Source organism: Vulpes lagopus, chromosome 1 (genome assembly GCF_018345385.1).
Source record: "Vulpes lagopus strain Blue_001 chromosome 1, ASM1834538v1, whole genome shotgun sequence".
Classification (NCBI taxonomy): domain Eukaryota; kingdom Metazoa; phylum Chordata; class Mammalia; order Carnivora; family Canidae; genus Vulpes; species Vulpes lagopus.
Genome location: NC_054824.1, coordinates 161,163,549 through 161,182,887, shown reverse-complemented (window position 1 = coordinate 161,182,887; position 19,339 = coordinate 161,163,549). Strand labels below are relative to the sequence as shown.

The 19,339-nt window shown below is 34.1% G+C and overlaps 1 protein-coding gene across 6 annotated transcripts in view; it reads right to left on the bottom strand.

Annotated features, from left to right (window-relative positions):
- RABGAP1L (RAB GTPase activating protein 1 like) overlaps positions 1–19,339 on the bottom strand; it is a 737,000-nt gene that overhangs the window by 561,879 nt on the left and 155,782 nt on the right. For all 6 annotated transcript variants that reach the window (XM_041753512.1, XM_041753528.1, XM_041753506.1 and 3 more), the window contains one exon: positions 14,021–14,162. In XM_041753512.1, coding sequence (XP_041609446.1) covers positions 14,021–14,162 — 142 coding nt within the window. The remainder of the gene's footprint in view (positions 1–14,020; positions 14,163–19,339) is intronic.

Sequence of the window (19,339 nt, the reverse complement as noted above, 5' to 3'; positions counted from 1 at the left end):
TTTTTCTATTAGATTATCCATTTATGATAGTTTGAAGTAAATACATATGTGGGACCTGCCAAAACAACCAAGAGTTATATTAAGTTGTAGCTTAAATACTAACAAATTGTTAAGGCACATTTAAATAATCAAATGAAAAAGATAGGTGCTTTCCATCACACCTATATGATTAAACAGTAACTCTAAAAGTTTTCTTTCTTTTTTTTTGGCACTTCACATATTTCTTTTCGAATATATTTTCTATTACTAACAAATTCAAATTATGAATTTTGAGTTGCTCCACTTAAGATCATTTCAAAATGCAAAAAAAACTTTAATTTCATTTCTTACATACTTCTCATTAGAAATATATGAAAACTTTATTATAACATACTACTCATGGTAAAAAGTTTTAGAAGAACAGTTTACTTTAGAGCATTAATAGGAAGGGCATTTATTATGTAACGAATGCAACTAACAAAAAGTAACTTTAACTAAACTATGGCCCAGTTATGTACACAAAGAAATCATAATAATAACTACACTTTATAGAATTTTAAGAATTACATAAAACATACATATTAGTGTGCTGTGAATGTCAGAGTTGGCCAACTCTGATCTTTTCTGTAAGGTCCAAAGAGTAAATATTTTCAACTCTATCTCATGTTTTTCTCTTTCCTCTTCTTCCTTTATTTTTGTTGGGGGGCTAGGGTTGGGGAGGGCTTGTTGTTATTACAACACTTTAAAAATATGAAAACCATTCTTAGCTCAGAAGCCATTACAAAAACAGACTGTGGGCCGGATTTGGCTATTAGGACATAGTTCATCAAACCCAGGACCCTTGAAGAGCAACCACTTATTTCTATTTGCTTCAAAACATTAAAGATGATTTTTTTTCAAATGCCCAATACATTTTTATTTTTTTTGTTTTTTTCCCCAATACATTTTTAAGAAAACAATCCACTTTATGAAAAGTGAAGATATATTTACTATAAATATACAAGACTAGAGTATGTACTATACAATTTAAATAGAAATAGTCCCATACACATTAAATATGTTAGAATCATATTTCAATTTGCCAAATGCAAGAATCATACCACTTAAAAAAAAAATACTAGATTCCAGTTAAGGACAAGACAATAAACTTTCCAGGCACAAAAACACTGCTGCAGGTAATGATTAAAATGTATTTTTGGGATCCCTGGGTGGCGCAGCGGTTTGGCGCCTGCCTTTGGCCCAGGGCGCGATCCTGGAGACCCGGGATCGAATCCCACGTCGGGCTCCCGGTGCATGGAGCCTGCTTCTCCCTCTGCCTGTGTCTCTGCCTGTCTCTCTGTGTGACTATCATAAATAAAAAAATAAAAAAATAAAACATTTAAAATAAAATAAAATAAAATAAAATAAAATAAAATAAAATAAAATAAAATAAAATAAAATAAAATAAAATAAAATAAAATAAAATAAAATAAAATAAAATAAAATAAAATAAAATAAAATAAAATAAAATAAAATAAAATAAAATAAAATAAAATAAAATAAAATAAAATAAAATAAAATAAAATAAAATAAAATAAAATAAAATAAAATAAAATGTATTTTTGTCAAACTGAAAGATTAATTACTCTTTGATATGGCATGAGAATTTTTTTCCTTAGTATAAGACAACCAACCTAGAAATGTGAGAGTATAGTTCACTTTCTATTGAATGCTATTTATTATTAAAAAATAAATAAACTGAATTAATTTTTAAAAATGAATGCTAGATTTTTATTCTTTAGAGGTGCTGTACTTTTTTTTTTTTTTAGATTTTGTATTTATTCATAGAGACAGAGAGAGAGAGAGGCAGAGACACAGGCAGAGGGAGAAGCAGGCATCATACAGAGAGCCTGATGTGGGACTCGATCCAAGGTCTCCAGGATCACACCCTGGGCTGCAGGCGGCGCTAAACCGCTGTGCCACCGGGGCTGCCCAGGTGCTGTACTTTAAAACATAAAAATTACTGTATGGTTGAGGTGGAATAAGTAAGATTAGACTCAAAAGACTGCAATCATGAATTAAACACCACTTGGCTTTTTTTAACATTGAGTATTTTAAGATTTATTTATTTATTCATGAGAGATACACAGAAAGAAGCAGAGACAAAAGCAGACAGAGAAGCAGACTCCCTGTGGAGAGCCCGATGTGGGACTTGATCCCAGGATCCCAGGATTACGACCCAAGCCAAAGGAGACACTCAGCCTCTGAGCCACCCAGGCGCTCCTATATTTTAGGGGTTTTTTTGTTGTTGTTGTTTTTATTTTAGGTTTTTAAATGAAATACAAATCACAGAGGAGGAAATCAATACTAAATGCTTAAGTTCAGTTGATATGGGACCAAATCATACCCAAACTACCAAAGGTTAGATTGCAATTGTTTTTTGAAACACCAATAGTTATTTGTAGGGGAAAACACCAAGAGCCCAAATGACAATCTTAATTAATCTCACAACACTTAGAACCTAAGCCACACATTTGGCACTTGATTACATTTGGGTCAAATGCAACGCACACTGTGAGGTTTCACAGTATTACTTAATCCCTGCAATGATTTAAAATGCTTATTCCCACTTAAAACATAAGTAACCTTAAAGGAACTTTAAGTCCCTCAAGGAACCAATCATATTGCTAAAAATATGTATGTACACAAATATTTCTGAAATGAATGAAATTAATATACAAATATGCGTTCTTCCAGTGCAATCTAACCCAGCAATGAGCTTGTGAATATGGCAATTAAAAACAGGCCTGATTCATCTCCCTTCCTTTCAATTATCACAGTCATTTTCTATTTCCAGGATCGGCACCCTTGTTCAGGCTTTATCTCCTCAAATTAGACATATTATCACAGGTTCTTCACTGCTGCTACCTGCATTTCACACAGTTTACTACCTATTTAATCTTCCTAACTCAAATCTCTGCTCATGCCATGCTCTGGCTCAAAATCCCTCAATGGTTCGCATGGCTTCATACAGTTAAAGTCCATGCTGTACAATGTTTTCAGTGAGACCCTCCAAAGCCTATTCACCTGTCTCTCCAACCTCATTCTCACAGTCTCACAGGCACATTGCAGATTCTGCTTGCAACTATACTTCCTGTTAAATTGCTATGCTTCCTTCTTTCTACTCTTCCAAATCCCATTACTCACTCAAATTTTCTTTGACTGAATCATTTGAAAGTGAAGTAAAGCTACCATTTACTGGTAACCCACTGTATTGAAATCTTTGATAGGCCCAGCAGAGGACAGATACAAGTACGAATAAATATCCAAGCTTGTCACAGAAGGCATTTACAGTCAAGTAAGGAAGAGAAGACACATATAACTGTAGTTTAACATAGAATATCATAAATGAAAAAAAAGAATATTACAAATGTTATTGAAAATAGATATGCAAAATTGTAGTGGAATTCTATATTCAAGGAATAACAGATCATTTCTGATTGGAGCTAAATGCCAAAAAAAAAAAAATGGTATTTAAACTGATAGCTGAACCCTGCCTTCAATGGTCAGAGATGATGAGGGTTTCACAAGTAATGGAAATGGCTTGAGAAAAGACACCGAAACCTACACCAATCAATGTGCTTATTACTCATTTGGCAACTCATCATGTACTCTTTGGAAGAGCTTTAGATCATATTCTGCTTAGCTAAAACTGTATATATTTATATCCTATGGCCTAATCCAATAGGACAAATGAGATGTAAACTTATAAAATGAGAGAAGTAATAGTACCTATCTTGAGTCATTATGGTAACAAGTGAGATAACGTATATGCAAAAGTGGCTGTTACTTAACATATGCTTAAAAAATGACAGGTTTCCTTTATTTTCAGTAAACAGTTCTCTATGATAGGCAGTTCTAAGACAGGCACCAAGATTCTTGCCTCCCGAGGTATGCACCCTGCAAAACCCCCACCCTTGAGTGTAGGCAGAATATGTGTGTGTGTGTGTGTGTGTGTGTGTGTGTGTATGTGTGTACATATGATGGCTATGACTAGGTTGTTCTATAGGTGAAGGTGAAGGGATTCGGCAAATACAAGGTTCCCAACCAATTTGACTTGGAATTAATCAAAGTAAGACTATCAAGGTGGGCCTGACCTAATTAGGTAAATGCTTAAACAAGGGCTTGGACTTCCCTTAGAGTTGATTCTCCTGTCAGCCTTGAAGAAGCATCCCCCATGAGTTCTACAGCTGCAAGAAAATTAATTCAGCTGACAATCACATGAGTTTTGAAGAGAACCCCAAGCCTCAGATGAGACTGAAGCCCTAACAGAAATTCTGGACTGCAGCCTCTTGAGGCCCTGAGTGGAGAACCCAGCTAAGCCATGCCCAGACTCTTGATCCAGGGAAAATGTGAGACAACAAACGTGTGTTGTCTTAAGATGCTACTTGTTTGGTAACTTGTTATGGAGCAATAGAAAACTAATACACTCTTCCTTCACTTTCTCTTAAATACCTTCCCTTATTAAATATGTTTTTAATCATTTTGTTGAAAAAGATAATTTAAAATCCAAGAATAAAAAATTATAAAGTCCTGTCCTCCCTCTCTCCCCCTCTTCCCTCTCTTCTCTCTCTCTCTCTCACACACACACACACACACACACACACAAATTTTATAAATAAAGTATCTGATTGCTAAAGAAATAGTATCTAATGTACTAAGATGGTTTTATTGGAACATATTATGCTCATCTGCAAGACGGATATAGTAATAATGTGGACCTTTCTGGGATGATATGAGGATTAAATGAATTAATATAAGCAGGCAAATTAAATCCTTGCTACTGAAAGTGTAGTGTGGTATCTGGCAGGAGACATTTTTTTTTTAGAAATGCAGATCAGGCCCCCTCCCAGACTTAAGAAACAAGACTTTAACAAGATCTTCAAAAAAATTTAAAAAAATAAAAAAAAAACAAAAACAAAAAAAAAGATCTCCATCCCTAATTTCTTTTCTAATCCCCATATTCTTTTCATTTGAATATAAAGAATTTTCATCTGCAAACCAGTTTTTATATTAAAAGGTCATTGTAATGCCTTTTATCTAATTAGACTATGAATTAAGAAATTAGGAGAAAATAAGCCTCAGACTGAGTTTGAGACTATTTTGCTCTTTAGTTATAATAAGTTAGGAGTAGTGTTAAACAAGCTGACAATCACTTAAATCATGGGGAAATTATTTTTTAGATAGCACTTTAACCAATACAAATACAAATACCACCAATTAAACTGAACATAAAAAGTACAACCAGGAATAAAGCTTACCTAATATTCCTGTAACTCTGGTCTTTTACAATTACTTGGGCATGTGTCTTAAAGGAAATCATATTGTATTTGCCATCTCTTGCCTTCGTGTAACTTACTATCCATGTTTTAAATAACTAAATACAAATTTCATTCAGGTTAACAAACAGAATGCCAATTTCAAATACAGATGAAGCAATACCAAGGGCACCTCAAGTTTCAAAGGCAGGAGAAATTCAGAATATATAGGAGTATGTAAAGGTGATAAGGTAATTTTTAAATAATCCCTTCAAAAAATAAAAAATAAATAATCCCTTCAACGTTGCATTGATGGATTTAACTTTCTGCTAAGATTTCTCTGCATTCAAATTAATACCCTTTAACACACTTCATTTTCTGAACAGCAGTTGAAAAATATGCAAAGATATCCTAAATCATTTTACTTTAGATCTTTCTCAGGAAATTAAGAGCAATTTTAGTCCTTTGAAGTCTGAATCTCTTTTTAGTTAAATTACAGGTTAAGGTAAGACAATTTAGAGTGACTTGAACTTCCACTTTTGCTTTGACAGGCAAATTATTGAAAATAATTAAATAAAAGAATACTCCAATTCCCCCCCAGCAGGAAAACATTTCTATGCCACCTCCAGCTCTAACTTTTGATATTTGCGTTGACAGAAATGTCAATTACAGAACTAATAATAAAGCATACTGAAAATGTATGAAATGCTTGATCTACTTAAAAAAAAGTATTACTTCCTACTCTGTGACTTTTGTAGCTTTTTAAATATAAGTTACGGCTAATAGAATTTCAAAAGACGAGGTGACATCTCAAATAGTGAAAAATTAAGGACAGAAGTGAAAAAATTTTTAGAGAAAAAGAAATCTGATGACTTGTTCTTCTTTAGACCATATACATAAGGATGAGAAATTGAAAATTTTATGTATGTTTTTCATATTTTCAAATGCAACCCAAAAGTGTTGCCTCTGTTTTTCTATTCTTCTCAGTACTGAATCATTCTGAAGCATTAAAAAAGGAAAAACATTTATTTTATGTATTATAATTAATACATTTATTTTTAAATTATTAGTTCATTCATTTATTATTATTCACCCTATTTACTGAGCAGGCAAGATTTCAATGAGAAGGTGGCATCTGAAGAAAAATTAGGATGAGGGAAAGGAGGGAACCATGTGGCATCTAAGAAAAAGAGTCCCAGCCAGCGGCAACTACAAGCGCTACAGCCCAAGGCAAGCATTCACCTGGTGTGTCCGAAGAATAGCAAAAGGATAAGTGTGGCATCTGTGAGGGAGGGAGTGGTAAGAAATAAGGCCAGAAAGATAAAAATCAGGGAGCCAGAGTACATTCAACTTTGTAATTCTTGCTAAACAGAACTTTCGGCTGAGTGAAATGAAAAGCCAATAGAAGATTTTAAGGAAAGAAGTAAATCATCTGACAAATTTTAAAAGGATGTGTATGGCTGGTATGTGGGACACGGTCCAGGGTAGGTAGGGACAACAGTGTAGGAGGGAGGAGCAATGACAATAATCCAGTACAAGAAATGATAAAGTCAGAGAGAGGTCAGATTCTGGCTTCTGAGATTTGGAGCCCAGGAGTGGACACTTGCTGAGAGCAGAAGACTAAAGGCTTGGTTGGAGAATCAGTCGTTAGCTATTCACTCCACTTGGAATACAGCTGCTCTCCATTGAATAGAAAAAAAAAAAGCAAAACCATTGGAAAAAAAAAAAGCAAAACCATTTTGGAGACAGATCTTTGGAAACATGACTCAGAAAAAAAAAAAAAAAAAAAAAAAAAACATGACTCAGTCACACACATGCAAGGCCTCAGGTCCAGCATAGACATGTGACTAGGTAGGGCTCTCTCTAGTCTCTCCTGAGTATGTGCACAGCTTTGCACACATACACAGTCTTCCAGACCACCAGTGATATGTACAGTCTTATGAAGACCCACCTATTCCTTAAATTTTGTTTAAATTCTGGCCAATCTGTGGCTTTCCCCAACCAGAACTACAACCACATGCTATTTACAAAAAAGGCCTCCCCATCCTTTTGCCACAAAAATCACTATTTCCAACAACATTCCAGAAATATGGGATTTCTACATTTGCTCCAAATCAAGTAAACCCCTTCCAGCAGCTAAAACAAAGCTATTATTCTGTCACTGACTGAAGTATAGCTGACACACAATATTACATTAGTTTCAGGTGTACAAGACAGTGATTGGACAACTTTATATGCTATGGAGCACTCGCCACAAGTCCAACTATGGTCTATCACCAGACAATGCTACCACAGTACCACTGACTCCACTCCTCATGCTATAACTTTCTTTAATAAAAAAAAAAGAAAAAAATATATATTTTGTATGTGTGTATATATATATGTGTGTGTGTGTCTCTCATGAATGAATATATATATATTCATTCATGAGAGACACAGAGATAGGCAGAGGGAAAGCTGGCTCCCTATGGGGAATATGATGCAGGACTCAATCCCAGGAACCCAGGATCACAACCTGAGCCAAGGCAGATGTTCAACCACTGAGCAACCCAGGTGCCCCCCTCATGCTGTAACTTTCACTCCCATAACTTATTTATTCCACAGCTGGAAGCCTGTCTCTTCCACTCCCTTTCACCCATGTTGCCTATTCCCTACCTCTCGCCCCTCTGGCAACCACCAATTCGTTCATAGTATTTATGGATCTGTTTTTGCAAAGTTCCTAGTTTTCACAGCTTTCCACCTTCATAAACCCACCATGACAATAAGCCACTGGTGGGAATGAGCAGAATGGAAGCATCCTCAAGGACTAAAATACAGACTGTTCTTACCTGAGCTCAGTGGTTTTTCTTGAATAAATGCTTCTCAATATTTTGTGTCACTTTCCCAAATCCTGAACTGATTTTTGACAATTTTATTGACTTTTATCATTGCTTTTCGGTAAGTGGATTTGCCAAGCTCCTCACTCAGCCATCCCACATTGAATACTTTTTAAATGTAACTTGCCTGAGCAACCTACTAAAAAAATGTTTAAAATAGGAAATATTTTAAAACATCTCTAAGTATAGAAACTGCCAGTATGCTAAAATTACTATTTTCTTTTGATGGTTAATATGCCTTTGTTGAAGGCTTACTCAGGTGGACTTAAGTAGAAAAAGCCTCCAAACAGTTACTCAGTTTACTATAGCATTTGCAAAGACACAGAAGCATGTTACACATTCAGTGGCTAAATACTATTTTAGCTCTCCCTTTCCAACTACAGATGAACTCAAATTTCTTACCCCTTTCTTGGCCTAATATAACCCAATGTTTTTAATCTAATCTTTCTTCTTCTCAGTACCTTTTTTGAAAGGTTAAGAACACTCTTCTCTCCTCCTCAATCCACTATAACAGGCTTTCTTTCCCAACTTCAGTAAAATCACCCTCAGTGACTTCTAAAATTCACCAAAACCAATTAACAGTTTTTGGTCCTTTCATCCTGAGCCATGCTGCACATCACCCCTACCTTGTACATCTCCACTCCTGAGTCTGTTACTACACTTAGTTCTCCTCACACTGTTCTAATCATTTTTCTGCAATCCTCTAGCTGGGCTTTCTCTTCCTTCATCTACCCTCCAAATGTCAGTGATCAATTAATTTCTACTTTTAACCTGCATCTCCCACATTTTCCCCCAAGGAAATTTCAGCCATTCTCATTACCTCATGCCAATGTCTCTCAAACCTTTATGTCCAGCTTTAAACTTCTCTCACAATTAAAGATTACTTCTAATAACTGAAAAATAGTCCCACTTAAATGTTCAGCAAATTCAAACTCATCAATGAAACAGAATAAATCTTACCCTTACTCCAAAACCCACTCTTTCTCGTCTTTTCTCATTTGTTGGTACCAAGATCATCCAGCTACCTAACCTAGAAACCTGAAATATGATTCTTATTCTTCTCTTACGCTGCTCATGACATACAATTAATTTATAAACCTCTTGATTTTACCTCCAGAATATTCTCAAATCTATCTCTTCTACCTCTATTTCTTATATTTTGAAGTAGCCATTTGGACACAATTGTGTCAAAAGAACTCTGTGAAAATGACATGAAAAATGAAGTCTGATGTCATATTTTTATGGATAATATTCCACTATACATACATACTAGCTCTTCATCATCCATTCATCTATCCATGGACACTTGGGCTGTTCCATCGCTTGGCTTTTATAAAGTAATGCTGCAATAAACATAGGGGTGCATTATGTCTATTCAAATTAGTGCTTTTATTTCCTTTAGGCAAATACACAATAACGGAGTTCCTGGATCGTATGGTAATTCTATTTTTAATTTTTTGAGGAACTGCCATACTATTTTCCACAATGGCTGCACCAGTTTGCATTCCCACCAGCACTGCACAAAGGTTCCCTTTTCTCCACATCCTAACCAACACTTGTTATTTCTTATGGTTTGATTCTAGCCATTCTGACAACGGTACCTCATTGTGGTTTTGATTTGCATTTCCCTGATGATTTGCAACAACATGGATGGACCTAGAAGGTATAATGGTAAGTGAAAAAAGTCAGACCAAGAAAAACAAATACCATATGATTTCACTTACATGTGGAACCTAAAATACAAAACAAATGAGCAAACAAAAAAAGAGACAAAGGAAAAAAGACTCTTAAATAGAGCAAACAGGGGCACCTGGGTGGTTCAGTCAGTTAGGGAATATCGGTAAGATGGTAATAGCATTATTTGGTGATAGATGCTGACTACCCTAATCATGGTGTACAATGAAAATGTATAGAAATGTTGAATCATTATATTGTACACCTGAAACTAATAAAACACTGTATGTTATACTTCAATAAACGTAAAAAAAAAAAAAATCAAATCTCCTCACCCCTGAAATAATTACCACTAAACCAAAAAATACCTTTCCAAGCTCTGAATAACATCGAATAATATGTCAGACAAAATACGTGGAAAATAAATTAAAGGTGTGCTTGTGTATCTGAAAGACTTCTGTTGAAGAGAATATTTTGGCTTCCAACAGGTTTTTCTACAATATGTCCTTTAAAGAAGGATGTTTGGCTTCAGGCTGATATAATTGAAATATTTTATATCTAAAGGTCTTTTTTAATGCACTAGTTGAATTATATGCTGAAATCACTCTTCAAAAATGCTTTCACATAAAACAGTGCTGTTTGGAAGATAAGAGTCTCATGTTATATTTTAATATTATGTTGCATTATAGTCTTCTACCCAAGGTATTTGATGTTAGATCTAGAATATGACCTGAAATATGTAAAGATCTAAAATATCCTGTCTGTAATATTAAAAATACTACCTTTTAAGCAATTGAGAGTAGAGTTACATCAATTCAGTGGTTTAAAGAAGAATATCTTGATTTTATAGGTCATGAAAATTCACTGGCTTTAGGGTGAGACTAACATAGGTTTGGATTCTCTATATTATTATTAGCCCTCTGACCGCAAATGATTTACCTAAAATTTTTTAGTCTATTTCCTCATATATTCTAAAAAGATGATACTACTTATTTCTCAGGACTAATGTAAAATATAAATTAGATCTATATCTAATAGATATTTATTTAAATAAAATAGATCTATTAAATATCTAATTCATTACGTGCCACAAAGCAGATACTTAATCCATGTGAGTTAACCTTCTTTTAAGTTAGTGGATAGAAGGAATTTTTATTTACTAAATTATATAAGGTATTCCTGTTCAGTAGCACCTGTCATTCTATTATTTTTGTTTTCTCCCAATCCTAGTTCCACATATTTTTCATTTCTAAAGAGAATGGCATTTTTGTAAGACATTACCTGAAATCTCATGTTCAAATTACTTTCTGGTAGATACTTGTCACACCTGGTTTTTCTTCCTGAGCACATAGCTCAATTACATTCCCAAACCAGTGTTGTGGTTTTTGTTTACCAGAAAAGAATGTGCCTCTAAGTATGGCCCAAAATCATCCTGCATGTGATCTCTGGTCTTTTCCTCTTTGTGTTGGCTGGGAAGGAGATGACTACAACAGTGTTTCTGGGAGTGTTATAGAGAATATAGTAGAATCACACAATAAAAGTAAGGGCTGAACTCTGTAATCAAGAGAATACTAGGAAGTGATGTTGCATGACTCCAAAGCTAGGACATAAAAGGCACTACAGTTTCTACCTTGGTCTCCTGGATTGCTGTCTGGAGGCAGTTAGCCATTCTCCCCAATGACACCCAAGCAGCCCCTATGGCCTACGTGGAGAGGAAACAAAGTTGTTTGCCAACCAACAGCATCATTTTGGTAATTATGTGAATGGGCCCCTTTCAGGTCCACTCTGTGAAGTGAAGATGAGTACATACCCAGACAACACCTGATTCTTCATAAGACATTCTTAGCCAGAACTGCCCACACAAACTACTCCCTAATTCCTAACCTTCAGAAACCATAAGAGATAATACAGGGTTTTTTGTTTTGTTTTGTTTTGTTTTTAAGGCCCCCCAAAAAATTTTTTTAATGGATCACAGACAAATCATTAAGGAAAAAACCTGACAAATAAGACTTTGGAAGACTTAAACTTTTGCTCTCCAAAAGACATTGTTCAAAAAATAAAAAGGCAAACTACAGAATGGAACAAAATATTTGCAAAACATATCTAATAATGGGTTTTTATCTATCTATATATACAGGGAGATGAAATCTGAAAAAATCAATCAGAAAACAACCCAATTTAAAAATGGGCAACAAAAAAAAAAAACAAAAAAAAAACAAAAAAATAAAAATAAAAATAAAAATGGGCAACAGAACTGAATAGACTGTTGACCAAGAAGATATACAAATGGCAAATACCATATGAAAAGTTGAACATGATGAGTCATTAAGGAAATTCAAATTAATATCACAAGATACACTATACACCCACTAGACTAGCTAAAATTTTAAGAACTGACAATACCAAATGTGGTTAAGGATATGGAGCAACTAACTCATATGCTACTGATAAGGATGGAAAAACAATGCAACTACTTTGAAAAACTAGCTTAATGGTTTCTTATAAAGTTAAATATGCCCTTACCAGAAGATCGAGCCAGTCCATTCCTAGGTGATTTACCCAAGAAAAATGAAAGCGGATATTCAACAAAGACTTGTACTCAAATATCCACAGCAGCTTTATTCCTTTTTTTTTTTTTTTTAGCAGCTTTATTCCTAATAGCCAATAGCTACAAACAGCTCAAACATCCATTAACTGGTGATGAGATAAACGAATTGTGGCATATCGTTACAGTAAATTAATACCCAGCAACAAAAGGAACCAGCTACTGATACAACATAGATAAATCTCAAAAGATTTGCTACATGAAAGATGCTATATACAAAAGACTTGTACTATATGATTCCTTTTATATGAAGTTGTAGAAAAGGCAAAATATGGTGACAGAAAACAGATCAGTGGTTACCAAAGATCACAGGTAAGAAGAAAGGATGACTCTTGCGAAGGGGCATAAGGGAAATTTGGGGTGGGGGTGGCGGGTAAGGGATAGATTTTATATTATGGCACTGGTGGTGGTTATACAGATGTATCCATTTGCCAAAATTAAATGAACTATACAATTAAAATGGGTACATTGGGCACCTGGCTGCTTCAGTCAATAGAACATGGGACTCAACTTGGAAGTAGCCAGTTCAAGCCTCATGTTGGGTACAGAAGTTACTTAAAAATAAAATCTTCATAAATAAATAAATAAATAAATAAATAAATAAATAAATAAATAAAGCATTCTATTGTACAAAAACTATACCTTCACAACTTTGTATTAAACACTTACATACCTAGCATGTAATAAACACTCAATAAATATTAGCCAAAAATAACCATTATCTGCATGGCAACCAAATAAAGGAATGGTTTCATAGAAAGATGCTTTTTTCAAAGATGACATATATTCAGAAATTTATTTTTAATTAGCCATACCCTATAAGCAGATAATTTAAGGGCTTCAAGCAAAGATCTGCCATTTAGTTCTAGCTTCTATAAGAAGAGTACCAAGCACAGAGCCAAATGAAGTGTGACTCTTGTGAGGCTGGTTAGCAGCTCTCAGTGGCATCCATGTAGTAAACAGAGTACATATCACGCTATTTCAAAAAACTGAGTAGTAAAATGATAAAACAACAAGAAAAAACAAGTCAGAACTAAATAGTATCAAATGAGTAGTGGGGCATGATCTTTTTTTTTTTTTTAAGATTTTGTTTATCTATTCATGCAAGACACAGAGAGAGAGAGGCAGAGACACAGAGAGAGGGAAAAGCAGGCTCCATGCAGGTAGCCCAATGTGGGACTTCATCCTGGGACTCCGGGATCACACCCTGAGCTGAAGGCAGACACGTGGGGCATGATCTATCACTAAAATTCTAAAACCACTTGAGAGAAGGTGAAACTTTTCATTAAACACCTCAAAGATATTTGAAATAAAACAGGAAGTAAAATAGCAAAGTGAGGCTGTTAAATTTAAACAAATGTATAAGTGGCACTGGAGCCTATATAACCAAGGAACCAATGGACCAAAATCTCTTCTGCATCTAGCAAAATTTAGCCTAAGAGTAAGAGAGATTAGGAATAATTATCATTCTTCTCTCACACCCCTCACAGACATACATGCACACAGACAAAAATACACACACCCCCTTTGAGGGTTCTAAGTAAAGCAGCTCTATAGAGAGAGAGAACTGAGTAAGTACCACTTCTTACCCTCTTCTGCTTCATCCTCCTGTGGTGACATTGGACCCCCTCCACTAGTGGGAGTGACTGGTTCCTCCTTCTCAGATTGTCGCTGAAGACTTACTACCTCATATATTGCATCTCCAGCATTGGCGTGACCTTTTCCCTCAGACTGAGAAAGATATAAACATATTATTTAGTATTAGAAATTTGAAGGAAATGCTATAAGATAGTATTTTCAAGGTTCATCAGAAATAGCTGAAATTAAGAAGAGCATGTCATGTTTGATCTACTGCATGTCCTAAGTTAAGAAACTTTTTTAAGTGTGTTGTTTTCTACATGATATTCTAAATGCATTATTCTTTGGGGCACCTGGGTGGCTCAGTGGTAGAAAGTCTGCCTTTGGTTCAGGTCGTGATCCTGGGGTCCTGGGATCGAGTCCCACATCAGGTTCCCCACAGGAGGCCTGCTTCTCCCTCTGCCTATGTCTCTGCCTCTGAGTGTGTGTGTCTCATGAATAACTAAAAATCTTTTTTAAAAAAATGCATTATTTAAAAAAAATGCATTATTCTTCTATTATTATTTTAACTAATGAAACCTACTAACCATTTGGTACACATTTTCTTTTTATCAAAAAAACCTGAAACGCCACAGATTCTAGAGCAGACAGATAGGTAATGCTAGATTTCTAGGAATGACTACACCTTGCATTGGGATAAAGAGATATCAGCTACATCCATCAAGTAATTCATGGAAGTAGGTAGATTTTATAAATTGTTTACATTTTTTAAAGATTATTTATTTACTCATTCATTCATTCATTCATTCATGATAGACATAGAAAGAAAGAGAGAGAGAGAGAGGCAGAGACACAGGAGGAGGGAGAAGAAGCAGGCTCCACGCCGGGAGCCGAACGCAGGAATCGATCCCAGGACTCCAGGATTGCGCCCTGGGCCAAAGGTAGGCGCCAAGCCGCTGAACCACCCAGGGATCCCCAAATTGTTTACATTTTAAACAGCCCTTTTCTAAAGAGGAAAAATTAAGGCAATTGCCAATTAAACTAGCATAGCCTACAAAGCCCTAGATAACCTAGCCCCGTCTCTCTTCAGTTCATACCCATAGTTTGGTTACTACATTCCAATCACTCTGGCCTTGTTTCAGCTCCAGGAATCTTTAGGTCTTTTCCAATTCAAGATCCTGGGACATCCTTTTCTCACTGCCAAAAATAGCCTTTCTAACTCCCATCAATCTTATATCTTTACCTCTAATATCACTCCTAAAAAATATCTGAGCTAAGTTCCTCATGTTTTAATACTTTTCGTTCCTTGCCCTTCCCCTTCACAGTATTATCATGATGTAATGACACATTTATTATTATATTTATTTGTTTAATGGCAGTCTTGTCATAAGACAGTAAGCATCATAAGGGCAAGGACTTAACTGATTTTCAATCAGAAATAATATAGTACCTGACACACAGTAGGTACTCAACAAGTATCAGTAGCATGAATGACTAATACTAAAACATATGAATTTCGGAATCAACTTGACCTGGATGTGAATTCAAATTTCACTACTAACAAGACGGTTAGCCTTGAACAAATTACTTAATTTTGCTGAGTCACAGTATCTGTATCAACTAATTCATGGTTGATTCATTCAAAGTATATTAAATACTGTAGACATTTACCAAAGTAACTGAAACAAATATTTAATAACACTTGTTACTATTTCAACATTTATAGCACATTAGACTCTAAAAAAAAAAACAAGAATAATATAGGCATAAAGGGAGATAAAATTATCTCTAATATCTACCTATATTATAATCCATTTAAATTATAAAAATATAACTACTAATTATTCACTGTTTTCAAGAATTAATTCTGAACCACAAATCAAATTTCAGGTGCATCTTAAAATCAATTAGCAAATAATAAAAGTTAAAAATTGTCTACTGCATTAAAAAAGAGAAAACAGCCATGAAAAGTTATGGTGTAAGCCAACCAAATTTTTATTGCGTTTCTACTATACTCGAGAAACAGAGACCTCAATCCCTAAAGCAACAACTAAAGTTATATAAGGCAATAGAGTAAAAGTGAAATACGAACTGCATGTTCAAATAACTGGAAGGAAAGGAAAAAGAAAGAAATGAAAACAGAAAACTAATATAATGACAGACCTAAATTCAGACATATCAATAATTATATTAAACATAAATGAAAAAAAAAAAATAAAAAAAAAATAAAAAAAAATAAAAAAAAAAAACATAAATGGCCTAACCATGTCAATTAAAAGACAAAAACTGTCCAATTATATTAAAAACAAGACAGAATTGCATTCTATCTAAAAAAAAAACTTTAAATATAATAATATAGGTAAGTTAAAGTAAAATGGAGAAGAAGCTATGCCATGAAAACACTCATCAAAAGAAAACTGAAGAGACTATATCAATATAAGATAAAGTAGACTACCAGACAAGAAAAAACATCACTAGGAGTAAAGAAGGTCATAACAATGTTAAAAGAATCAATTCAATGAAAACACAAAAGCATCTTATAAGTAAATTCACCTAACAACTAGACAATATAAATACCTGATAAAACTGGAAGGAGATGGACAAACCCATATTTATAATTGGAGATTTCACAGTTTCTCACAATAATCACAAAAAACGTATATAAAAATATAGCAAGGTTATAGAAGAATTGAACATCAACAATAAAATCTAATATATATCGACCACTGCACAACACAAAGGCAGAGTACACATCCTTTTCAAATGCACATGGAACTTTTCTCCAAGAGAAACTACTTCCTGGGTTATAACACAATCTTTAAAAAAGTTTTAAAAATTGAATTGTAAAATACCTATTTGGTATTACAAATTAAACCATTAATTGTATTATACAATTAAACTGGAATCAGTAAGAGAAATATATCTGAAAAATCTCCAAATACTTAAAAATAAAGTAACATTTCTAAATAATCCATAGATCAAAGTCAAAGAGAAATGTTAAATTACAAAATATTCTGAACTCAACAAAAATGAAAATAAAACAAATCAAAATTAGTGGAACATCTAAACAGTGAGTAGAGATTTCGAGATATAAGTGCTTATATTACCAAACACCCCAAAATCATAATTTAACTTTCTACCTTAAAGAAAAGGAAATGCAAAATAACCCAAAGCAAGAGAAAGAAGGAAATAAACAGCACAAATCAATAAAAACCAAAATGTAGTTCTTAGCCAAGATCAATAAAATGATAAACCTCTAGCTAAACTGACCAAGCAAGAAAGAAAGTACAAATTACTGATAACTAGGAAAATAGTGTATATCACTTGTACAGACCCCACAATATCAAAATAATGCAAACATCCCTATGCATATTAATTGGACAGCTTAAATATAATGGACCAATACTCTGAAAGCTAAAAAATATATCCACACTTACCTAGGAAGAAATACATAACCTGTTTAAAGAAACTGAATCTGTAAGTTAAATCCTCTCTGAAATGAAAACTTCAGGTTCATATAATTTCAATGACAAATACTACTAAATATTTAAAGAAATAACAACACCAATGCTATTTTTTTTAAAAATCTTCAGGGGCACCTGGGTGAGAGTCAGTGACTCTTGATTTTGGCTCAGGTCATGACGTCAAGGTCGTGAGATCGAGCCCGGCCAATGCCGGGCTCCCACTCCACTGACTCAGTGGGAGTCTGCTTGAGATTTTTTCCCTTTCTATCTACCCCTTCCCCTCTCAAATAAATCAATCTTTTTTTTTTAATCTCCAAGGAAATATAAAAAAGGGATTCCCAATTCATTATACAAGGCCATTTCTCTGAGACCAAAACTAAAGAAGGTATTACAAGAAAAAAAAAAAAAATCACAGACCACTATCCCTCATAAAAAAAATAGATGAAAATCCTCAATCAAATATTAACAAAATCCAGCAACATAGCTTATAGTTACAAATATATATCAAAACCAGTGAGGTTTATCTGGGAAACACAACAATACTTCAACATTGAATATATCAATATAGGGACACCTGGGTGGCTCAGTGATTGAGCATCTGCCTCTAGCTCAGGGAATGATCCCCAGGTCCTGGGATCGAGTCCCACATCCAGCTCCCCATGGAGAGCCTGCTTCTCCCTCTGCCTATGTCTTTGCCTCTCTGTGTGTGTGTTTCTCATTAATAAATTTTTTAAATCTTTTAAAGGAAAATCAATATAATCCAACATATTCACAAACTAAAGAAGAATGACATATGATCAATAAATACAAAAAGGCATTTGAGAAAATTCAGCATTCATTTATTTACATTCAGTAAACTGGGAATATAAGGGAGTTTTCTCAACCTGATAACAGTATCTATGATAAGCCTACAACTAACGTCACTCTTAATGGTAAAAGACTGAATGCTTTCCTCCTAACACTAAGAACACAGTAAGGGCATAGATTGTCACCACTCCCACTCATTATCATACAGAAGTCCTAGCTAGTGCAATAAAGCAAGAAAAAGAAAGAAAAGGCACACAGATTGGAAAGGAAGAAGTAAAATAGTTTTTACTTATAAACAATGTTATTCCTTGTCAGAAGTCAACAAACTTTTTCTATAAAAAGCTAAATAGGAACATTTTATGCTTCGCAAACCATGTGGTCTCAGTCACAACTACTGAACTTTGTTATTGTGGATAAGTGTGTTACAACAGTGGTAAAATATTTCATCTGGACTTAGTTTACTATGTAAGCATAATTGACTCTATTACTATAATCTCATTAATCTCATGTAGACCTAAACATTATATCCACCAGTTGAGTTCCAAAATGAATTTTTAAATAAAATATACTTTTTGTTTCCAATATTCACTTATTTTTGGATAACTAAAAATCTACCTGTCTGTATTTGTAAAATAAATTATCTAGTTCATGTTAGAACTAATTAGAGTATTTTGAAACACATAAATACATGGCAGGTGCTCAATGAGAGTGTAGTTGATTCAACCACATTACAAAGATTCATCATACTTACACAAATAAACTCTAATTTTTTCCAATGGTTACTATCATCAAATACAAAGAACAATAATGCTTTTATCTCTATTCAGAATCTTTAGGATACGGTCCAAGAACCTGAGTTTTTTAAAGAGCCACAAGTGATTCTGATGAAAGGCTAAATTGTGAACATTTGCCTATAAGAACTCTTGTTCTTAACAAAAATGTCTATGTTTAAAAAAAATCACAACTCATATAACAATCATATAGTCTCACTAAGCTGCAGTATATATAATAACATGGAAAAAATACACCTGCAAGCAGCTTCTATTTGACTCTACACAA